At 43.1% G+C, this 22,396-nt stretch overlaps 1 protein-coding gene and 1 long non-coding RNA gene across 3 annotated transcripts in view; one reads left to right on the forward strand and one right to left on the reverse strand.

The window, feature by feature from the left end:
- Positions 1 to 22,396, forward strand: part of ankha (ANKH inorganic pyrophosphate transport regulator a) — a 40,629-nt gene that overhangs the window by 12,042 nt on the left and 6,191 nt on the right. The window contains exons 1-8 of one of the 2 annotated variants that reach the window (XM_030397853.1): positions 15,345 to 15,865; positions 16,944 to 17,160; positions 17,370 to 17,488; positions 17,743 to 17,826; positions 17,922 to 18,092; positions 18,658 to 18,792; positions 19,493 to 19,585; positions 19,686 to 19,778. In XM_030397853.1, the coding sequence (XP_030253713.1) occupies positions 15,770 to 15,865; positions 16,944 to 17,160; positions 17,370 to 17,488; positions 17,743 to 17,826; positions 17,922 to 18,092; positions 18,658 to 18,792; positions 19,493 to 19,585; positions 19,686 to 19,778 (1,008 nt within the window). In that variant the 5' untranslated portion in view covers positions 15,345 to 15,769. Of the gene's footprint in view, positions 1 to 15,344; positions 15,866 to 16,943; positions 17,161 to 17,369; positions 17,489 to 17,742; positions 17,827 to 17,921; positions 18,093 to 18,657; positions 18,793 to 19,492; positions 19,586 to 19,685; positions 19,779 to 22,396 lie in introns of those variants that run through there. The other variant, XM_030397854.1, reaches the window with a different exon arrangement.
- On the reverse strand, positions 10,179 to 15,268 carry LOC115569767 (uncharacterized). The gene is made up of 3 exons (XR_003981624.1): positions 14,803 to 15,268; positions 12,283 to 12,343; positions 10,179 to 11,961 (listed from the first exon to the last, which is right to left on the reverse strand). It is a non-coding gene; the product is annotated as an uncharacterized LOC115569767 (long non-coding RNA).

A 22,396-nucleotide genomic window follows, 5' to 3' on the forward strand; every position in this document is an offset into this window, starting at 1 on the left:
GCATGGATCCCGTGCTGTTGTTGTAAGCCAACTTTGCCTGACATAGCCTACACTCAACTTGATTTCCACTGGCAGTTTGTTCAAAAAACACACAGTGCTCCGCTTGTTGACCGCCGCCATCGTGTCCCCCAGTCAACTTGAAGTGACGTGACGCGACACTGGCTGTGGCTGCGGGGTTTTTTTATTTTTATATATATATCAACGTAACATTGTGCCCCATTCATCTATTATGTTTCAGGCAACATTATCTTACTTTCACTTTTAAAAATTGCGTCCGTCCAATTTTCCTTCGGCCGTCGGTATCAATTTATAGCGGGTCGGCTCTGGTACGGAATGTAATCTGTGCTACTGTCGGAAAACGGGTCGGATGCGGTGACCCGTGCAGGACTCTGCTCAAAGTGACCATTTTAATCCTCAGCCAATTATCAAGCTAAACATCCAACATGCTAGTTAACGTCAAAGACTGTGGTGGAAGACGACGGTAAAATATTTCCACTAGATTTATTTATGACTGAATTTTTAAGGTGTGGCGGCTTTTATTTTGCCGAGGCGGTGCGCCACAGTAAATTACATGTAGAGGAAACCCTGAATAGTATATATATTGATGAGAAATGAACGAGGAGGAGGAGGAGGAAAAAAAAGACATGTAAACGGTTATTGATTTTTCTAAACGGTTATGATTAGTTATCCGTGTACCCGTTTACACGTGTAGACGTTGACACCCCTAGTCTGAAGCAATTCTTCTTCTTCTTCCCCTTCTTCTTTGGCCCGGTGTCTTCTGAAAATCAAAGGACATTTAAAACTCCAGCCGTACTTTAGAATGCACAACAATTCAGACGCAAGTGGAGGTGAATGTTACTTACCACATGTGGTTGAGTCCTCAGATGTTTTTCTGTTACTGTCGGCATTGCTCACTGAGGACTCTGACGTCTTGTTCAGTCCAGACTGAGAACTAAACACACACAAGAAAGGTTAGGGTGTTATTCGTGTAAATGTCATCATATTTAAAGCTGCATCAAGGAATTTTGAATTTTTGTTGATTCTGGTGGCTTTTGAGGACCAAATCGGTATGATCATTAAATTCCTAATAAAGATCTTAATCTAGCTATCGTGTGGATTTGATTTAGAAGTGAGTAAAAGATAAAGGCAACAGATTGTGATATTATTTTTGATCATCTTAACTAACTGGAATCTCCTGATCTCTCAGTAGTGTTGTGTTCTCGGCTGAATTGGGGCCGAACCAGGATTGCACCTAATGGAAGAATTTCTGGAGATGGAGTGCAGTCATCTGGTTGGATGTTAGTGTTGGCTTCATCTTCCAGAGGAGCAGCAGTAGGCTCACTAGCTGTTTTCTCCTGATCTTCCAGCAGTGTTGTGTTCTCGGCTGTCACAGGTCGAACCGGGATCGCACCTGTTGTGAGAATTTCAGGAGATGGAGGGCAGTTGCCTGGTTGGATGTTACTGCTGTCTTTATCATCCAGGGGAGCGGCAGGAGGTTCACATGCAGAGTCCTTACTTAAAGTCTGGACACTAAACATGAAAACATAGACACAGAATCATCTTGTTATTGTCATGAGGTACTCAGTCATCCAGGTCATGGTACATCTAAGGGCTGTATTATAGGTAACAGTTTCTTTAAGATGTTTCACCTCTCATCCAAGAGGATTCTTCAGTCCTTCACACACACACACACGCGCGCGCACGCACACACACACACACACACACACACACACACACACTTACCTCGGATAGACTTTGGTGATGAATGGGTGAGTGAGGACTTCACGGGGAGTGATCCTCTCATCTGCATCAAATGCCAGCATGGCCTTCAGGAGCTCGATACACTGCTCTCGCTCAACAGCCTCAGTCTTGTTATCTTCCTCCAAACGTGTCAAAGGAAACATCAGTCAAGTTAACCACCAGCCAACTCATCCTCATGATCATGAAAAGACAATCAATCATAGTGACAAAGAAAGTTACTTCACACTTACTGCTTTCATGTCATCCAGACATTTGATCTCGTGCCACTTAAAGATTCTTCTATAGGGACGATTAAAAACTTCCGAATGAGTCTAAAAGAAGAATCAAATTGTTTATATTAATGTTCAACTGTTGAATGTTACGATATGTAAGATAGATGGATAGAAAGATAGAAAGATAACATTATAAATTCCTGAGGGGAAATTAGGTTACCATAGCAGCATGTACATACAAATACAAATACAATCAAAATGTAAAGGCAAATATAGAAACAGTAAGAGATAATAAAGTACTATATACAATAAACAAAAAATAAGATGGCGCTGTGTTTTTAGCTTGCCCGCCCGTAAACATATAGACTGATAAAAGAATAAATAACTTCTGCAAAGGCCAGAGGTTCATTGTTGTACCTTTATCCTCGAAACTCCTTCGTCAGTTTTCGTGAAGAAAGCCTTTGCATTGTCACACTTGTCCTGGACAAGTGCATTGTCACACTTGTTCTATTCCCAGGAGGGCAAAGTAATGACCCGCCCTCATCTTAATGGCCTGCTTGGTTGGGTAAGAATATAGTGGCAAGCCAATCAGAGGCAGAGCAGGGCAGTTTATCCTGGACAGCTTCTGTTCTCTTTGTGACAGCATGCTAATGCTAAAACCTGAGATTGTAGCTAAGGTACAACAACTTTTTTGCATTCCCTATTTTCTTTAAATATATTTTTGATTCCCTCTTTATACACTCATCATACATGTTGAATGTACATGGAGCACTAACTAGAGAAAAATATGACATACAAGTACAAGTAATTGACAAATTGACTAAAGTAGAAGACTTACCATTTCTAATGAAGTGAATTCATTGAACAGAACATGGCTAGAGATCATCTGGAACATGGCACAGCCCAGGGCCCACATATCAATGGCCTCATTAAATTTACTGCCCAAAAATACTTCTGGGGAAATGAATGTGGAAGAGAAACATTACAGGATGTTTACACGAGAACATGTTACAGGGAGGAAGCACACAGCTGCTTCATGGTAAAAATAGTAAACTACTTATTCTTTCCAGTATAATAAAACAAATAATCTCTCTTACATGATTTGTAACATTTGCCTTTCTCTGAACTTCTCGGCCTGTGACGTGGGAAAGGCCAGACCGAAGTCTATCAGTTTGACTTCAAGGGGTTGTCGGTAATGATTCACCAACATCATGTTGTCTGTTTTGAGATCAGCGTGGATCACCCCAATCCTCTTCCGCCCATCCAATGCTGTGGCCAACTGAAAGTATAAGGTTGGTTAGAATGGACTCAAACCTAAAACTGAGTGGACATTGCTTTGCTCTCTATCTGATGGTGCTATGTGCATACCTGTTGGATGATGGTTCTGATTTCACTCAGACGCAAGGGGCCATGTTTGGACCTCTTGATACACGCTTATATCCAATGCCTCAAACACAAGCACCTTTCCATGTCTGGTCTGAAAACAATCGATATACTTGACAATGTTGCGTTTGTCAAGGTTGTGGCTCATGTTCATTTTAAGAATGGAGATCTGGAGAGACAGACAAGTTTAAAATGATTAGTTTTTTGCAGCTGATTAATGTGTTGGTCTTGGAGAGTGCTAAATGGTAGAGCTCTTGTGGTGCTCTAAGTGTACAAATAATGACTTCATCTTTACATATTAATGTTTGTCGATTGCTTTACATTTTAAGGTCATTTAATTACAGTAAGTAAGAAGAATTGCTTTTTTTGCACAAGGCACTTACTGCACCTTTGACTAAACAATATGTTTTACAACCATGTAACATTTTTTTAATCTGTATTTTATTCCACAATGTTTTATGATCCTATGTTAGTTAACATTTTATAACAACCGTCATCAGGAATTGATAAATTATAATGAATTAAGAATTTAGTCATTGTAGCTGTACAGCAAAATGTAACATTGAGTTACAAAAGTTAATATTTATTTCAATGTAAACAAATAATGAAATACTTTATAAACCATTTATTAAACAATTGGACATGTTTAAAAAACATCAGTTGCAACTTTATGTTGGCCATCTTGACAGTGTTCTCAGAGGAGCTCCACAGTGTTTATTAACCATTTACAAAGTTTTATAAACATCACTTGCAATGTCAGAAAAATCAGTTGCTTAGCAAATGCTTTATAAAAACATTTCATTGTTGACAGTGAATTAACTGTTAATTAAAGTTATATTAATTATAATTTGACCATTTATTAATTGCGGTTTTTATAAAATGTGTCCCTTTAGTTTGAAATCTGCTGTTTTTACTTTCTTTGTCAGGTTTCACAAAATGGCAGGCAGGAACCCAATAGCACGACACAAAAACAGTTCAAGTGCAAAAAGAGGTTTTAATACCAAGCAAAGGTCAAACCAGGTAATCAGTCAGGGAAGCAAACAAATCCAAAAGGAGCAGGCAAAAGGGAGAGTCCAAAGTCCAAAAAGGCAGGTCAAATCACGAACAGGCAGGATCAGAATCAAATAATGGAACGCTGGAGAGCTAGGTAACACACTAGACAATCTGGCAAAGAACTGAGGAAAAAGGATCTGTACAAATAGTGAGGGGCTGATTAGCTGATGAGGAGCAGGTGAGTATGGGGGACGAGCAGGCCAGGTGGATCAAACCAACAGGTAATGCAGAGCAGGGGGGAGTGGTAGGGTCTGAAATGACATGAGAGTTAGTGTGGAGAAAACAGGAAACAGACAGATGAAAAACTAAAGTCTGGCTGAAGTTGTGACAGAACCCCCCCTACAAGGGACGGCTCCTGACGTCCCACCAGGCTGGTCAGGATGGTCCCTATGGAAAGTAGAGATGAGGTCAGGGTCCAAGATGTTACGAGCCGGAACCCATGAGCGCTCCTCAGGGCCATAACCCTCCCAATCGACAAGGTATTGAAGACCCCTTCCCCGCCGTCGCGACTTGATGAGACGATGAACAGAGTAAGCAGGACCCCCGTCAATGAGCCGGGGGGGTGGCGGGGGTCTGGAGGAGGGCTGAAGCTGGCTATCCTTAACGGGTTTGACCTTGGAGACATGGAAGGTGGGATGAATCCTCATGGAGCGAGGGAGGCGGAGACGGACTGCAGCAGGGTTGATGACCTTACTGATGGAGAACGGGCCCACAAACCTTGGGGCCAACTTCCTAGACTCTACCCGGAGTGGGAGATCATGTGTGGACAGCCAAACCTTCTGACCAGGAGTGTAGCGGGGTGCAGGGGTCCGATGGCGGTTGGCATTTCTCTGGTACCGGTTGGATGAACGCAGGAGAGCAGAACGGGCTCGCAACCAGGTGCGCCGACAGCGCTGGACAAACGCCTGGACAGACGGGACACTGGCCTCTTGCTCCTGCTCAGGGAACAGTGGAGGTTGATATCCCCAAGAGCACTGGAAAGGAGAAAGCCCCGTTGCAGAGCTTGGAAGTGTATTATGAGCATACTCAACCCACAGAAGCTGCTTGGACCAGGAGGACGGGTTCTGGGACGTGATGCTACGCAAGGCAGTCTCCATTTCCTGGTTCATCCGTTCAGTCTGTCCGTTTGATTGAGGATGGAAACCAGAGGATAGACTGACAGTGGCTCCCAACAGCTGGCAAAACTCTGTCCAGAAACGAGAAGTGAACTGTGGCCCCCGGTCTGAGACAATGTCACAGGGGATGCCGTGCAAACAGAAAACATGATGCAACATAAGTTCAGCAGTTTCCTTTGCAGATGGTAGTTTGGGCAATGGAACAAACTGAGCAGATTTAGAAAACCTGTCCACAATAGTGAGAATGGTGGCGTTACCCTCTGAGGGAGGCAGTCCGGTGACAAAGTCGAGTGAGACGTGGGACCATGGACGATGAGGAATAGGCAGTGGCTGAAGAAGGCCGGAAGGGGCATGGCGAGCAGTCTTGTGCTGAGAGCAAATCTGGCAGGCAGCGATAAACCCCTTGGTGTCCTCTTCCGTGGAAGCCCACCAGAAACGTTGCTTTAGCAGAGCTAAGGTGCGCCTAACCCCCGGGTGACAGGCAAGGCAAGAAGAATGTCCCCACTGGAGGACCTGAGAGCGAAGATTCACAGGCACATACAGACGATTATCAGGGCAAGCTGTGGTGGTCGGCCTGAGACCGTTTTACCTTGTCCACAATGTCCCAGGTAACTGCACCGATGACCACCCTAGTGGGGAGAATACTGTCAGGTTGCGTGGGACTGTTGTCAGACTGGAACTGGCGGGACAGGGCATCTGGTTTGACATTCCTCGAACCTGGGCGATAAGACAGGGTGAAATCAAAACGATTAAAGAATAACGCCCATCTGGCCTGACGGGAGTTTAACCGTTTGGCCGACCGGATGTACTTCAGGTTTTTGTGGTCTGTCCACACCACAAACGGATGCTTCGCCCCCTCCAACCAGTGTCTCCACTCCTCGAGAGCCATCTTGACAGCCAATAGCTCTCGATTTCCAACATCATAATTCCTTTCTGCTGGGGACAATTTGCGGGAGAAGAAAGCACATGGATGCAACTTTTGATCCTCTGACTGCTGTGACAGGACTGCCCCCACCCCGGAGTCTGACGCATCCACTTCCACAACAAACTGGCATTCTGGATCTGGAAGGATGAGAATGGGAGCAGAAGAGAATCGTGATCTTAACTCCCTGAACCCCCTTTCTGCAGCAGGGGACCATTGAAAGGCTATCTTCTGGGAGGTGAGGGCTGTCAGGGGGGCTGCCACAGAACTATAATTGCGGATAAACCTACGATAGAAATTGGCAAACCCCAGGAACTGTTGAAGTTTCTTGCGAGTGGTGGGAACTGGCCAGTCCACCACCGCCTTAACTTTGGAGGGATCCATGTGAATACGTCCGACTGATATGATGTATCCCAGGAATGACACCTCAGTGGCGTGGAACTCAGACTTCTCCGCCTTCACGAACAACTGGTTCTCTAGGAGTCTCTGGAGGACACTACGTACATGCTGCAGATGTTCCTGTTCAGAGGAACACCAAAAGCGCTCAAGAGCACTTAAACGGGGTTCTGGACCCGAGACGGCAGGAGCAGAAGGGCTGGTGGGTGGTGGAGCTGCTGGGGTTTGTCTGACCTACATGAGATGCTGGAGTTGACCGCTCAGAGTCTCCAGATGTTGATTGTGGCGTACAGAAGACTCCTGGAAAGCCACCTCCATAGCGGTGAAGCGTTTCTCCTGATGGTGTAGAGCAGCAGCTTGTGCTGCCAGTTCTTGCTTTATGTTCTCTGTGTCGGCTGGGTTCATTTTTGGCCAGATTGTACTGTCACGTTTCACAAAATGGCAGGCAGGAACCCAATAGCACGACACAAAAACAGTTCAAGTGCAAAAAGAGGTTTTAATACCAAGCGAAGGTCAAACCAGGTAATCAGTCAGCGAAGCAAACAAATCCAAAAGGAGCAGGCAAAAGGGAGAGTCCAAAGTCCAAAAAGGCAGGTCAAATCACGAACAGGCAGGATCAGAATCAAATAATGGAACGCTGGAGAGTTAGGTAACACACTAGACAATCTGGCAAAGAACTGAGGAAAAAGAATCTGTACAAATAGTGAGGGGCTGATTAGCTGATGAGGAGCAGGTGAGTATGGGGGTGGAGCAGGCCAGGTGGATCAAACCAACAGGTAATGCAGAGCAGGGGGGAGTGGCAGGGTCTGAAATGACATGAGAGTTAGTGTGGAGAAAACAGGAAACAGACAGATGAAAAACTAAAGTCTGGCTGAAGTTGTAACATTCTTTTCCTTTTCTGTAAAGCACTTTGTAACATTGTTTGTAAAGGGGCTATATAAATTAAGTGTTTTATTATCATTCATATTATCATTATAGTGTAGTATTGTTTTTTTTATTGTTATTGCTTGTAAGATCTTGTATTAATCGTCCTCTATTACTCTTACTAGCCGTGTTTTGTTGCTGTCTTGGAGTGAATTTGTCTCCTAGACCATTTTTGCTTTCTGAATATGTTGTGTTTTTTCATTCACTTTATCACTTGTTGAGCACTTTGAATTCATTTTGATTTGTTTGGAAGGTGCTATATAAATACAGTTTGTTTGATTCATTAGTAATATTACTGTTGCTTGATAGTACCTAATAGTATAATCTTACAAAGTGCCTCCACTTCTATACAGATGAAATGAAGGCTGGGCTATAAATGGCTGTCAGTTCACTTTACACAGCAAAGGTTCTGTTTGTATTTTTATCCATGTCATCATTGCATGTTTAGAAAAACGCCTTAAAAATGGTAATTGCTGCTTTTTCATATGTAATGCACATTTGGGGAGATGTTGGGAAATAAAAAGTAAATCCATATCCATTATTATATTAAATATTATCCATATTTCATGGACCAATGCTGTGGACTTAGACTGAACTTACTGAATCAACTGTCGAGGACATACGGATGAGAAACAGTGTTAACATTCTTCCGTCAAAACCAAATTTCAGTCACAGTTCCTAAAGAACTTGTGGCAAACATACTTTTTGCGTTATTCAAAACACATATCATAAGTCTTATTCATTTTACATTTGTTTCTGTCCAGCCAACAATTGAAAACCTTAAGATTTTCATGTTTTGATGATGTAAAACAGAGAAGAGCAGCATAATCTCACACTGTAATCCCAAAAACTACAAACCGAAAATGTTCTTCTTCAGAGTTTCTGCTTCAAAAATTACGTTGGATCGACCTACAACGAAAAATGTTGGTGATTATTTTCACAACTCATTGATTAACGAACTCAGTGATTAAGCATAAGAAGGAACATATCTCAATCACTCCTGAGTGCACTACTTTACATCATGACATTTGAGTGTCAGGATTCTGACAGGGACATTTAAGCATGCGTAGTGCCCTCTACTGTCCACACCATGTACGCCAAATTTACTTTATATGTTTTTGATTGTTTCTTTCCCCTGCATCTTAGTTTGCATAAACTACTATTACAGAACAGAATTCTCTGGACAACACATCGTCTTTGGAGAATTGTGATTCTCACAGGACAGCTGCACAACAAACCTGTGATGATCTTCTACAGTATAATGCTTTTCTTTAGATTAAACCACCCAGCAGTACATAAAGGAGTCGGAATTAGCTCAGCTGTAAAGGTCTACAGTGGCAGCAACGTACAATGTTAATGCAGCAGTAAAGCCGAGAACATTTTACTGCACAATGAGCAGTTTTTCTTTTAACTGTGACACATTTTGCGTACGCACTTTTGCCAAGTGAGGTTTTTAGTGCAGGGCTTCTACTAGTAGAGTGTTTTTTCATTTCAGTTCTTCCATGTCTGCATGAGGATCTGACGTCTGTGCTCACTTTAGAGTAAACTGTTGAGTCTTGGGAGAACAAAGGCACCATAATCATCTTCAAACAGACAGGAAGCAACTTATCAAACTAATAGAGAAAGCAAAACAATAAAAGTCTTTGCAGAGAGGGGAATGTATAACCTAATTTAAAAACAGAAATCTTCCCATCCTGTAAAATCTGAAGATTTTGCCTGGAACTGATCTTTGTGTCAGGGTGCTTGTGCAGCACATACACAACTTTTCCATTGAGCAAACATTTACTGTAAATATAACTGTTGAATGAGTCATGAGGGAGATTTTCACACTATGGGCACCAACTGCTGTCCTTCCTTTTGACTCAGAGGCTGCCTGTCTTAACTTCCCTCATTCCTGACCACAAACCCAACGTCCTGTGTTCTGTGGTTTCACATAGATCCCACAAACACACACACACACACACACACACACACTCACACACACATATACAGCACATTCAACATACACATACAGTCGGAGGTGTGTTAAGTATCATACAGTGAGGGAACAGTTCAGCGTGTTGCCTTCGCATGAGGCGGAAAATCGATAACTGTTCAGCTCGGTCGGTGAGAGTTGGATGCCAGCTAAGCAGTCAGCAATGTGAGCATGGCACATCTGTCATACTACTCAACAGCTAATTGTGTCATTAATTATTAACAGTGACAACAGGCAGTTATTGACACAGCCTCTAACAGCTACAGAACCAAACCTACACCCCGACCTGCAGAGCTTGTATAGCAACAGACTCACGGTTTTTGATTTGGTTCTTAACCACGCTTTAAAGTCGACAGGAACAAAGCACCCGCTCCAAAATCACTTTATTTCCAGCAGCAGGACGCAATTATAAAAAAAAACCATCTCATTTTGAATCATTTAGTTTTCAGGACATTTCTTTTTAATTTCAGTGAGGCAGAACATAATATAGGATGCATCCAAAAGGGCCAGGCTTTATCAGAAAACATAACATTGGGCCTCATTGGCATAGCAGTGGAGATAGATGGCATGTCCATGCAAGATCTGCCACAGGGGGGCATGTAAATAGTAAATCAATAGGGGACCCAAAATAGATTCTTGGGAGCACAAGAAGAGAAGGCATCTCTAAGCATTACAGAGAAGGATTGAGAAGGATAAGACATTGTGGACCACTGTATTGGAGGAGGTCAAGGAGAACTAAAAGTGAATGGCTGCATTTGTGACCTTGATCAGACAAACTAAGGTGGTTTTGGTAGGTTTCATCTTGTTTCTGTTGAGTTTGAATAAATTACATTTTACGATTCTAAAATGACTGTTTTTGTAAATGGAGTCTGGTGAATTTGGTGAGAGCAACATATAGGTTTCTTCATGTTTATGTCTTTGACAATAAGGTGTATCTCTGTCACCTTCACATTACATGTTTTTTACCTGACTTCATATCAGGAGATGGAGGGGATAGTGGCGGAGTTACAAGCCAGTAACCACAGTTCAAGTGTGCGTTTCAACATTTGTAAAATGTGAAATACACGGGATATTTTATGACAAGAGAACACGCCGTTTTAGCATCTGTAAGCATGACTTTACTGAATACAATCAAGGAGACCTTGGGACAATGTCCCGCCGTGTTTGATAGCTAAATTTCTTTGACAGGAAGTCATGACATCTCCAGCCGTGTTTGTGGTGATGAGAACAGGTGTTTTAAATCAAACACATGTTTTCCTCACCCTAACCACGTGGTTTTTGTGCCCAAACCTAACCGGATTATAAGCACAACGTTGTCACAAGATCAAATTTAGAATTGAACCAAAAGAAACATCAAGTTGCAGCACAAAGAAATGATAAGCTTCAACAAATCCGTGGTCTGCAGAAATGTACTTTTTGAAACATTTATTCTGGCGACCGTGTTGGTTAAAGTTGCCCTCATGCATTACGTGGCAATCGTTACATCCTGTATAACAGCAGCCGGCTGAGGTGACCTGCGAGACTAGATCCAAAACCTTTTGCACCTTATGGGACCCAGGTCAAAAAAACAAGCACAGAGTCACTTTGTTACTCTGACGGAACAATCATCATTCAACTGTCATTTTTGCCAACTGTTTTTATGAGTCCTCGTAAATGATTTTAAAATCCTGTTCCCAAGGTGACAATGAGTGCATTGTTCTTTTTATTTTGTTTGTATTTAATTACACATGATTCGCGGTTGCATAATCATGTCTTTGATGTATGAAAAAACTGCTGTGCAACCGGCGGCACCTGTCGTCACACGATGCAAGTGACTTCTCGGTAATGGGCTTCAAAAACAACAGTGGAACAGTTTGTGCTTTGTTGAGGAACAAGATTTATAAAATCTTCATTTTGTCTTAAGTTGTTAAACCACTTATCGAGTTCTCATAGTTGAGGAGAAACAAGTGTGAAGTCGTCTGAGCACCTGTTGCCCCGGAGTCCATTCAGTCCTCTAAACGCTGTGTGCACAAAATACAATCTGCTGCGAGTGCGGGCGGTTCAGTACCCTCGACATGAAACAGGATCACCTCCATGGACTTTCACATCTCCGAGAAAACTGGGTCAGCCGGTATGACAAGTCACTGTCAGTAAAAAAAACAAACCACACCTGCAGTGTGACAGACGACAGTTGACAGGTTTTGTGATGTTGTTTTTGATCCGGGGGCCCCGAGCCAGGAGCTATGAGATGATGACGCGTCATAAAGAGAGGAGAGAAGATGGAGTGAGGCGACACAAACAGGATGATATAGTGCAAGAACAGCAGACAGTGTGATTACTTCCCATCATATGCAGAGGGTCTGTCCCTAAAGACAGACGAAGCTCTGCTTGAAGTTAATGTTTCTTGCTGTAAAGTCAAATAATTGGACAAACGCATGAATGTCTTGTACATGCTCGTTAGTAGTCGGTATCTTCTAGTGTACATTACAAACATATGTATTTATTTAATGTTTTGTTCCTTAAATATCATATAGCTGCACAGTGTACAATAATTGAATTTACCTCGTCTGATAAAAAGAGTTGTTGGCTCCCTGCATGGCCACTAGAGGGCGCAGTGTGTCGCCTGAAAAATGAGCATGAAACACTTCAAAAGGGGCATGATGTAATTTTGGAGAAGAAATTCAAACTCAACATGTTTATATTTTGCGATAATAATGAGGTGTTAACACAAACCACTCCGTAAGTGAATAAACAAGCTGTTCTCAGAGGAAAATAAAGTCACCAGAACGCTGTTTGGAGCTAGAAAGGTGGCAGGGTCCGCCACATGTAAACCAAGAAAAACTGTGTAAAATTGTGTTGTCCTTTAGCTGTGTTTTAGCGAAGTCTTTAAAAAGTTTTGTTCAAGTTTAGGAAACTTTAGCAACTCCCTCTACATTTATAATCTCTGGATGTTAATATTCATGTTACAAATCATGCCGTCCAAATGTTTGGCAATCAAATGCTCAAAACATGGAATTCAGAGCACCATTAAAACTTCTTTATCAAATCAAAAAAACAGATAGATATTTGGATGTGCTAAGAGACAACTTCTATGCTGGAAAGCCAAAGCAGGGATTTGAAACGCCCAATATCAACAAACCGCACGATTCAATAAATGCTGCAGGACAGTTTCATTAGTGTGGGAAACTCGTAAACACATTTTTCTTTTCAAGGCAGGCAAAATTAATCTGAATATGAACATGTTCATTCCAACACCAGGGATCTTATCCAAAGCTGCCGGCTCGTTCGTCAACAGCAAGAACAAACAACAACCTGCTGATCTAAATGGAAATGTTACTGATGTGCGCGTCCATTATTCTTATTAATACAGATATGTGTCAACAGATCATACACAAACTGACACTTCAGTGCATTCATGCGAGGATACCTTGGCAACTCTCCATGCTTTATTATCCACAGTCACATCCACAGAGCGGGTTGTAGTACACACAGCTGGATACCGGCTGCACTAAACACACTTCTGGACTTTTTAAAAAGCTGCTTGTAAAAGAAAACCACAAAGTCCTCAATGATTCACAACCCTGTGAACAGTTAGCAGTAGATGTAATAAAACAATCCCTGACATTATAAAAGAATTACATTGCAGCTTTAGGTTTTTAAGTGGACTTGCAGGTATGGGCTCTTTGGTAAACATCTGACTTCAGTTACAGCTTACAAGGAGAGGCATGTCTGCCTGTAAAAAGGCTGAGTCAACCATTAAAATCATGGCAGAACTTCCCTCAGGCACCAGGCAGACGCACAAACAACTCACTGTTTTGACTGAATATTGCTCAAGTTGTAGACCCATAGCTCTTGAAACTACCGCAGAGGCGTGTTTTCATTCACACTGACGGTAAACAGACCACACCGCATACTTCTGCATGAGTGACGGGGAAAGGACCAGAAAGTAAAAATGAGTTGGGTTGAACTGAGTAAAAGTCTGAAAGCATCTAATATTACTTAAATGGACTTTAAGTATCAAAAGTTATTTTCTGGTAAATTGTAGATATACTTACGTGTACTGTGGGTCTGTGGTCTATCATCTGATCAAATAGTCGGAAATCACTGTTCTCTGTTTTTCTTTTTTTAGAGATATGCTAGTTTAGTGCTGATGCAGCATGTAATCTGTAAAGTGACTCGTAAGAGACAACACAATTTCATACTGACTTTGTTTACATGTGGCGGACCCTGCCACCTTTCTAGCTTCAAACAGCGTTCTGGGAACCTGATTTTCCTCTGAGAACAGCTTGTTTATTCACTTATGGAAAGAAAAAATTCTGGGTTTGTATTATTGCCTCATTAATATTGAAATATTAAAATTCTGAGTTTTACTCTTTTCTCCAAGACTACATTGTGCCCCTTTTTAAATTCACTCTGTGATTTACTGCTGTTTGTTTGACTATAACACCAGTGGCGGTTCTAGACCAGTTTTAATAGGGGGGCCAGGTCGGGGCCGGCTTTTTTGTTAGGGGGCACATACAACCCGGGAAAAAAAGATAAATCCCTCATTCAGACAAAACAGTGTTTACAATTTCAGCAATTTTGATTGGGTAGTAAACTGCTGGGACACTTTATTTCAGCCTTTCCCTTCAAAACAAAGTCATTGCAAGAAATCTGTCGTTGTATTATCGATGCAGACTCCCTGTCAGGGGGGCCACAGGGGGTCCAGACTCAGAGTTACGGGGGCACTGGCCCCTGTTGGCCCCCCCTAGAACCGCCCCTGTATAACACCATATTAAAAAGGCCCTGAGCAAACACATATATGACAGATTTACACTACTCAAAATGAGTTCGAGAATTGGGATTCTTGAATGTTTGACCGGATTGTTTAATCTGTGACATATCTCAATTTTCATTTTGTGTTATATTTTTAGTCATCCAAAAGTAATGCGACAAACTTTATCTGACTTTTATCTAATGCACCCATAACGCAACCCCTCTCGCTAATTTGGAGTAGTGTATTCTTTTATTGTAATTTTCCTCAAAAGTGATGTGTGTGTAAAATATTTGCATTAAACATAGCCTAAATAAAAGTGTACATACCTGTGTGAAGTACTTCTCCATCTCTGTCCACCAGGGGTCAGTATTTCACTTAATATTGCCATATCAGGGTTTATTTGTTTATCCTAGATTTAATGTCTGTCCCCAGAGGAGGGTGCAGTGTAAACATTAAAACCCGAACAGGGCCAGGGCCTATTATCCTCCGTGAAGGGGTTCATGTTGGATGTGTCTCGCCATTTAAATCAAACTGCGCGCTCTTTGTACCAGGGTCCAGTCAAATTTCACAATATTTAGTGAGATCTGCGTGTAAGGGATAACACTCCCAAGAATATCTCTGTGTGTTTTATTCACCATGACATGCCAGCCGGTGCGACACTAAGGTTAGAATGAGACTGTAATGTAAACACACATTATGCAGCCCTGTGTGTGTGTGTGTGTGTGGACAGGCAGTGATAATACAAGCCAGGTTTAGACTCGCTGATGATGTCACGGCCGGGATGCCTGGCCCACGTGCGGGCAGCAGTTGGTTCCAGCCGCGGGGAGGGTCGACAACAGCCGGACTGCGCAGCACAGGCGCAGTCTGACGCGGAGCTCGGAGACTAATCCAACCAGTTTCGGATTATCGTCCTCATCCCAGTCCGCGCCGGCGACACCGCAGGACGCCTCCCTCTCTCGCTCGAGTTCTCGGCGCTGTTTGATGTCACCTTGCGTCTCCCTCCACCCCCTCGACGATGATTTGGGAGGAAGATGCGCCGGTCTGAATTTTCCGTTGACCTTCGCCTCCGCTCAGCAGCATCGAAGCATTGCGAAGACGCGCCGCCGCCGCCGCCACAGGAGCAGCAGCGCCCCGCCGGCTCCTGCCGCTGCCCCACTTTCACCTCCCGTGCTCGCTAGAAACACACACAGGTGCTCCGACCGCCTGTCAGCCGCCAGTCTCTGATCGTCTGTTTTTTTTTTATCAATCAAGACCGAGGCAGATGCTCCTCGCTCTGTCATCCCGGCTTGTACTATGGTGGAGTTTCCATCTCTCAGTCCTTACTGGCCTCTCATCCGCTTTCTGGTGCCTTTGGCTATCACCAATGTTGCCATCGACCTCGGGGAACAGGTAACGGCTCCTGTCTCATGTTTTTTCCCCTCTCTCTCGCTTTAGCGCAGGTCAACAACAAGACTTGTCAGCTTTGTCTTTGCTAGCGGCGGGCTAACGGCGTTAACATTTCCCTCCTGTGTGTGTGTGTGTCTGTGTATGAAACATGTTTCTGTGTGATAACAGCTGCATTCATTTTAATCTCCAGAAAAAGGACGCCGACGCTCGTCTCTCCACCTCTCGTTTTATTTGTCAGTTAGCTAAACACGGCTGGCTGGCTTGTGTTGTAGCCGGAGCTAGCATAGCAGCGGCGGAGGTGTCCATTAGGTTTCTTTTTATATATACATTATTTAGGAAGAGGAGAGGAGAGGCGTGCGGAGCTCTCACACAGGGGAGGCCCCTTGTTTATTCTGGGAAGAGGAGATGCCACCATTTATATTTCCGCGTTATTCATCGCCCAGCCGTGTCCTGGAGAAGCATCACACTGCGAACCTGTGATTTATTTTAAATAATCAGTAAATCTGACTCGGGGCCTGTCAGAACATGATGGCGGATGTACATTTTTATTTGGGGGGGAGGAGGAGGAAGGAGGAGGGGGATTCTTCTCATATTTTCTTGCTTAGACATTTCCTGTTCATTCCCAACCAAAATATGACTGATCTGGTGGCTGCCCTCTCCCAAGAGACATAGGGCAGATAGTGTGAGAGTAATCAAAAGAAGAAAAAAAAAAAAAGAGCCTGGAGATGTTAGGATTAAGCTTATGTAATGGCTCTGTTAGCTGGTATAAATAGCACACACCACAGTCCTGCAGGGGAAAAAGGGCAGCTGTAGTAAATGATCTGAAGGTAAAAAACTGAATGGAAATCATTCTAATGTGTGCTGCGGGTGTTTCCTGTCCGCACATTAGGATGACACTGCTCTGCTCTAGCCAAAGGTCTGATTATTTTATTGGGTCACACGGCTTGCGGTAGATTCTTTTATTTGCCGTCTGGCCGGAGATAAAGTTAGGCTAAGTCATGGTCATGTGGACTGGTCACAGTGCCACACTCAACTTCCCCTCCTGTGCTGTCTCATTCCACCGTGTCATGTCTTTTTCCAGGCCCTCAACAGGGGCATAGCCACAGTCAAAGAGGATGCGGTGGAAATGCTGGCCAGCTACGGCCTGGCCTACTCCCTGATGAAGTTCTTCACCGGACCCATGAGCGACTTCAAGAATGTGGGCTTGGTGTTTGTCAACAGCAGGAGGGACCGGAGGAAGGCTGTGTTCTGCATGGTGACGGCCGGCGCCATCGCCTTCGTCCTTCACATCCTGATAGGTGTGTGTTTATAGGTTGTTTGTGCATGCCTTGATGACAGGCTGCGCTTAAACCGCTTCTTTTAAAAGTGAAGTTTTGGTATTTGTGGCGAACCGCTAAGTTTCATTGTTTTAGCACCCTGTGACAGCTCAAAACAATGAAAACAGGGTGGAAATTATCTCCTTGACCTCTGCTCACTTGTGGTTTCCTGTTTTTTTTCCCGACTATAGCTTACACAGATTTAGGATACTACATCATTAATAAGCTCCACCATGTGGATGATTCTGTGGGGCACAAGACAAGAAAGGCGTTCTTGTACCTGGCTGCGTTCCCTCTGTTGGATGCAATGGTGAGTATGCAGTTTAGCAGGATTGTTGTACATGAGATGTCAGACATTTTATCACTCAAACATGCACTTTTCAGTAAACACACCTGACCTATAAATGGCTGTTTTTTAATCCTCTGTTCTTAGTGTATTCCCTGATTTAAACTCAAGCCGACTTCCATTATATAGCCTGTCACCCTGCTGTGGTCGAGCTTTTGTTTTTGAGTTTAAAGCTCGCTGTCTTGGCATAACATCTGTGTCCATTGTTCTGTCTGAAGGCGTGGATTCACGCAGGGATACTTCTCAAGCACAAGTACAGCGTCATAGTAGGCTCAGCCTCCATCTCTGATGTTGTGGCCCAGGTAATTTCCCTCATTTTGGGTTTAATTCGTTTTTGGAAGCAAGTTCTGCAATCTTGGGATTTTTGGTGTTTTATCGTCACTGTTCTTTCCCACAGATTGTGTTCGTGGCCATTCTCCTCCACAGTAACCTAGAGTGTGTGGAGCCTTTACTCATCCCAATCCTTTCCCTGTATATGGGTGCCTTGGTCCGTTTCAGCATCGTAGGTCTGGGTTACTACTGTAACATCCATGACAACATCCCAGACTCCAGCGGGCTTGATGTCGGGGTTAGTGCTGCCTCTTTATTCTTAAACTGCTTGAATTCCTCCTCTAGAGGAAAGTGTTGTTTTCTACATGATGATATCTTGTTGAGCCTCCTGATCCAAAGAAACCTTGACGTTAGTTGAATTTTGTCATATTGATATAAGGCATTAACTGTGTAGTTTTGGAGAATAAATTCGAACTCAGAATTTTAATATTTACAATATTAATGAGGTAATAATACAAACTGAATACAGAAGTATGTATTTTTTCCATAACTGAATAAACAAGCTGTTCTGAGAGGAAAATAAGATCAGGACTGTTTGAGGCTAGAAAGGTGGCAGGGTCCGCCACATATAAACAAAGTAAAGTGGTATGAAATTGCGTTGTCCTTTAAGGTCAGTTTGTTAATTCACCTGTTTCAGTCATGAGAAAAGCGAGTTTGTTTGGTCATTAAAAAAAGAAAAAAATCAATGAAAACTTTCTCCGCTGATTAAAATTTCTTCCCCTAAACATTCAAAAGTGCAGCTTTAAAAATGCAGCTTTTAAATGTGTCTTGGTGATTTATTTGCTGTGTCCTGATCCCCACAGGGCGACGCCACTATCAAAAAGATGCTGAGTTTCTGGTGGCCCCTGGCCCTCATCCTGGCCACTCAGCGCATCAGCCGACCCATCGTCAACCTCTTTGTGTCTCGCGACCTCAAGGGGACCTCTGATGCCACAGAGGTGGGTATATCATGAATTTAATTTGCACAAATATGTGTCAGCTGTTCCTCTAGAAATCTTTTTTAATACCGACTGTCTTTCATGGTGTAAAAGTTTAGTTTTTTATATTTTATCTGGATGTTATTAATAAATTTCCCACAAATTACTCATATAATTACAGGCTATTGTTCAACATAAGGTGTCATTAGCAGGGAATTTACAGCTATGTGAAGCCAGTGGGCCGATTTTTTCCCTCAAGTTATTACACGTGAAATGCCAGATGCTAACAAACTCCCTCTGGAGCTTTCTGGCTTGTAGAGACCCCAACTACTAGAGACAATACAAAGCTGTTTACCAGAATGAACTGGAAATCATTGACAACACTGGCCTGCCAGTGGTTTGGGTGATTCACCATGTTCATGTGAAACTCAGGGCATGATTACAGCGGGTGAAAACATTCCTACATGGCCCTACTGTTCCCGCGTAAAGCCTGACCCTGCCCGTTGTTGTTCGGGACACAATAACAAGCTCAAGGCCGCTATCCAATCGTAAACTTGTGAAAAACCTGCACGCCGCTGGGAAAGTGAGGGACACGTGTTGCTTTCATGTCTGCTTTTGTTAGACACGTCATTAATTTAGCTGTGTGTGCTGCGTGGGTTATTTTTAACATTAAAATGGTGGCGTGCTGATGACTTATAGCTGTGTGTCTTTGTCATTCCAGGCCGTGGCTGTCCTCACAGCCACATACCCTGTGGGTCACATGCCCTACGGTTGGTTAACTGAACTGAGAGCAGTGTACCCTGCCTTTGATAAGGTAACCCACACGCCCCCTTAAAAGTGTTAACTACTGCTGTGGTAACAGTTTATTGTCAGTGGATTTGTTTACGTCACTGATTTTGCTTTCTCACCAACAGAACAATCCCAGCAACAAGATGAACGCTTGCAGCCCTGTGACCAAGTCCAACATTAAAAAGTTTACAGCCTGCTGTCTGGCTCTATCACTCACGGTAAGATGAGGCTGAAAAATGTTTTTACTCGCATATAATGAATGTTTATGCTCTCAGAATATGGCAGTAATTAGCTCGGAAAAAAGGTGTGGTTAACGGTTGGTTTTTCGTGGTGTGTGTTGAAACAAGCCTGAACTTCTGGCTGGAATTTTGATAAAGATTTATGAGGTTTAGAGCTGAAATGGTTTTGACATTTGACAGTAAATTAATCGGCAACAATTTTGATAAGGAATTCACTGTTATTAAGCCAATAATATTTTTGACACTAGCTTCTCAAATCTAAACATGTTAATACATTAAATTAAATTTATAAATTCAGTTTATAATTCTCTGATCTTCTGGATTTGGACTGTTGATTATCGGCAGTAGAGATGTCTGCCTTCTGTTGAATATGATGGAACTAGATGGCAAAACTCAACAGCAACGTCTGTCTCGAAACCATGACCTGGTTACCTTAGATAATCCATAGGCGTTGTTGTGAGCAGTTTTGTGTAGGAACCGTCTTCTTTCTGTATCACTGCACAGAAGGACATTTTCATCTATTCATGTGCGAGAAACTTGCTAAATAAGCTAGCTAATGTTACAGCTCATCCGAGGAGGATATATTTGATACGGTTGGTAGGCTTACAGGATCACCCTGCCTCCTCGTGGCAGCGGAGGCAGGGTGCATCGTTATTACGGAGGCTGCTACAGGTTAATTGCAGCTTTTATGTATAGACATTGAAAACATATTTTTTTGGAATGCCAATTCAGCTAAATTTTTAAAATGGCCGAGAGATTTGAACGGGGCTGAGCGTCGTCTTTGCTGTAATTGTTAACTTAGCAGGGCAACACCACAAATTTGCTGTCTCACATCAGTGTCCATGGATAAATGGCACATGAGGAAAAACATGCATCTTTGTTTTTAAGGTGAACTGTCCCTTTAAGGCGTTGTTATTCAAACATTTAGACCCACCTTGATAATTGTCACAGCTAGCATGAAGTTCCAGTATTCATTTTCCTAATAGGCACTTCTCCACTAGCTGAGTATTAGATTACAGCCTACAGTAAGGTGTCCTTTACTGCACTTTATTTGACCTCTCATACAGTTGGTGTCAGTTAACAGCTACCGTAGCGCCATACAACAACAACCTCATAGCCAAAGCGAGTCATTTTTCCTTTAAAAATGCCTAATTATACCGCATGATCCATATGTTTTGACAGCAAATACGGCAAATTACAGCTTTTAAATGTATTTCTGCACATGCTGATGTTTACATTCTCTAATAATACATCTCTAACATACAGAATGTCTGCTTCAAAACACCTGACCTAGGCTGTCCTCTGCTGTGTTTACCCTCATCAAAACCTGTTTCATTCCAGATTGGAAGATACAGTGCAGTATGTCGGTCAGGGTTCAGATCTATGACTGACATATGTAGTTCAGTGTTATGCAAAAACATGTTTTAGCAAATCTTGCTACAGACGATGCTGTCAAAGGTTTTGCACTAAACAATCTGCAAACATTTAGGAGCTCTAAAGGTCTCAGGCAGCTTATTATGTTGGTCCAGTTGTGCAGTAATGTGCAAAGCGACATGGGGGTTCACAACTTAGTCACAGGCGTACTGAATGTACTTTTCCTTTGCCATCCTGTCGTGGTTTCAGGTTGCAGAGAGAGGGAGACACAGTAGGGTGGAATTTGTGACGCGGCGAAGGAGCTTTTGTGTCACCCCACCACCACCACCACCCCCACCACCACCACCAGCACACCCACCCAAGCTTTAAGAACTTCATAAAACAGGCATTCACATAAAATGTATCGGTTAACACATCCCTAAAGCCCCTCACAGGTGAACGTTTCCTGCTAAGTAATGAACGCTGCAGTCGCAGTATGTTGGCTTCTGCAGAGTGTTTTTGTTTTTCAGCAAGCTGTTTGAACAATTATGCCAGCAAGGACTGATGAGCCCCTCATTCTGATAATATTTGCCCTTGACTCAACGTTGATATAATGATGCAGAGTTCATTTCTTTTAAGTAAAAACAAGCCCTTGCACCAGTTCGTTGTCTTAGCAGCTCGAGTAGGAAAAACAGGAAGTTTGTGGCCAAGGTTGGGTCTTTTTAGTAGGAGGAGAGGGAGGAGGAGGAGACTGGCACACCAGATGTGGAGGCCCAGAGCTGTAAACATGTATGTGAGGGTGTGAGCTTGACACAGCACAACAGGCGGATAGGTATGGCCTGTAGGGGTGTTGAAAACCCAAACTGACAGCTCTCATGCCCGGACTTGTTCTGATTCCAGATAAAGGAGGAACAACAGAATGGAAAAACAGCAGAGGAAGTATGCGAGCTACATTCAGGAGAGGAACAGAGAAACGTTTCGTAACAAATAAAACCGTCTTATGAAAACAGTCCGTGTTCAGGATGTCAAGGCAGCGAGTGCGTATTTGCGACGTTGTTTGGAGATACCGCAGCTGAGTCAGGGGAGACAGCGGCTTTGCTTAAGCCACACAAATTAGTTATTATGTGCCTCCATCTTGCTAAAATAATGATAGATGGTAAGGTGATGCCTCATTTGTAAGTAATCTGTTCCTATATTTTGGTTCAGGTGATCAAAACACCACAAAGCCACATCAAAGTCTGCTG

The sequence above is a fragment of the Sparus aurata genome, chromosome 19, assembly GCF_900880675.1.
Source record: "Sparus aurata chromosome 19, fSpaAur1.1, whole genome shotgun sequence".
Classification (NCBI taxonomy): domain Eukaryota; kingdom Metazoa; phylum Chordata; class Actinopteri; order Spariformes; family Sparidae; genus Sparus; species Sparus aurata.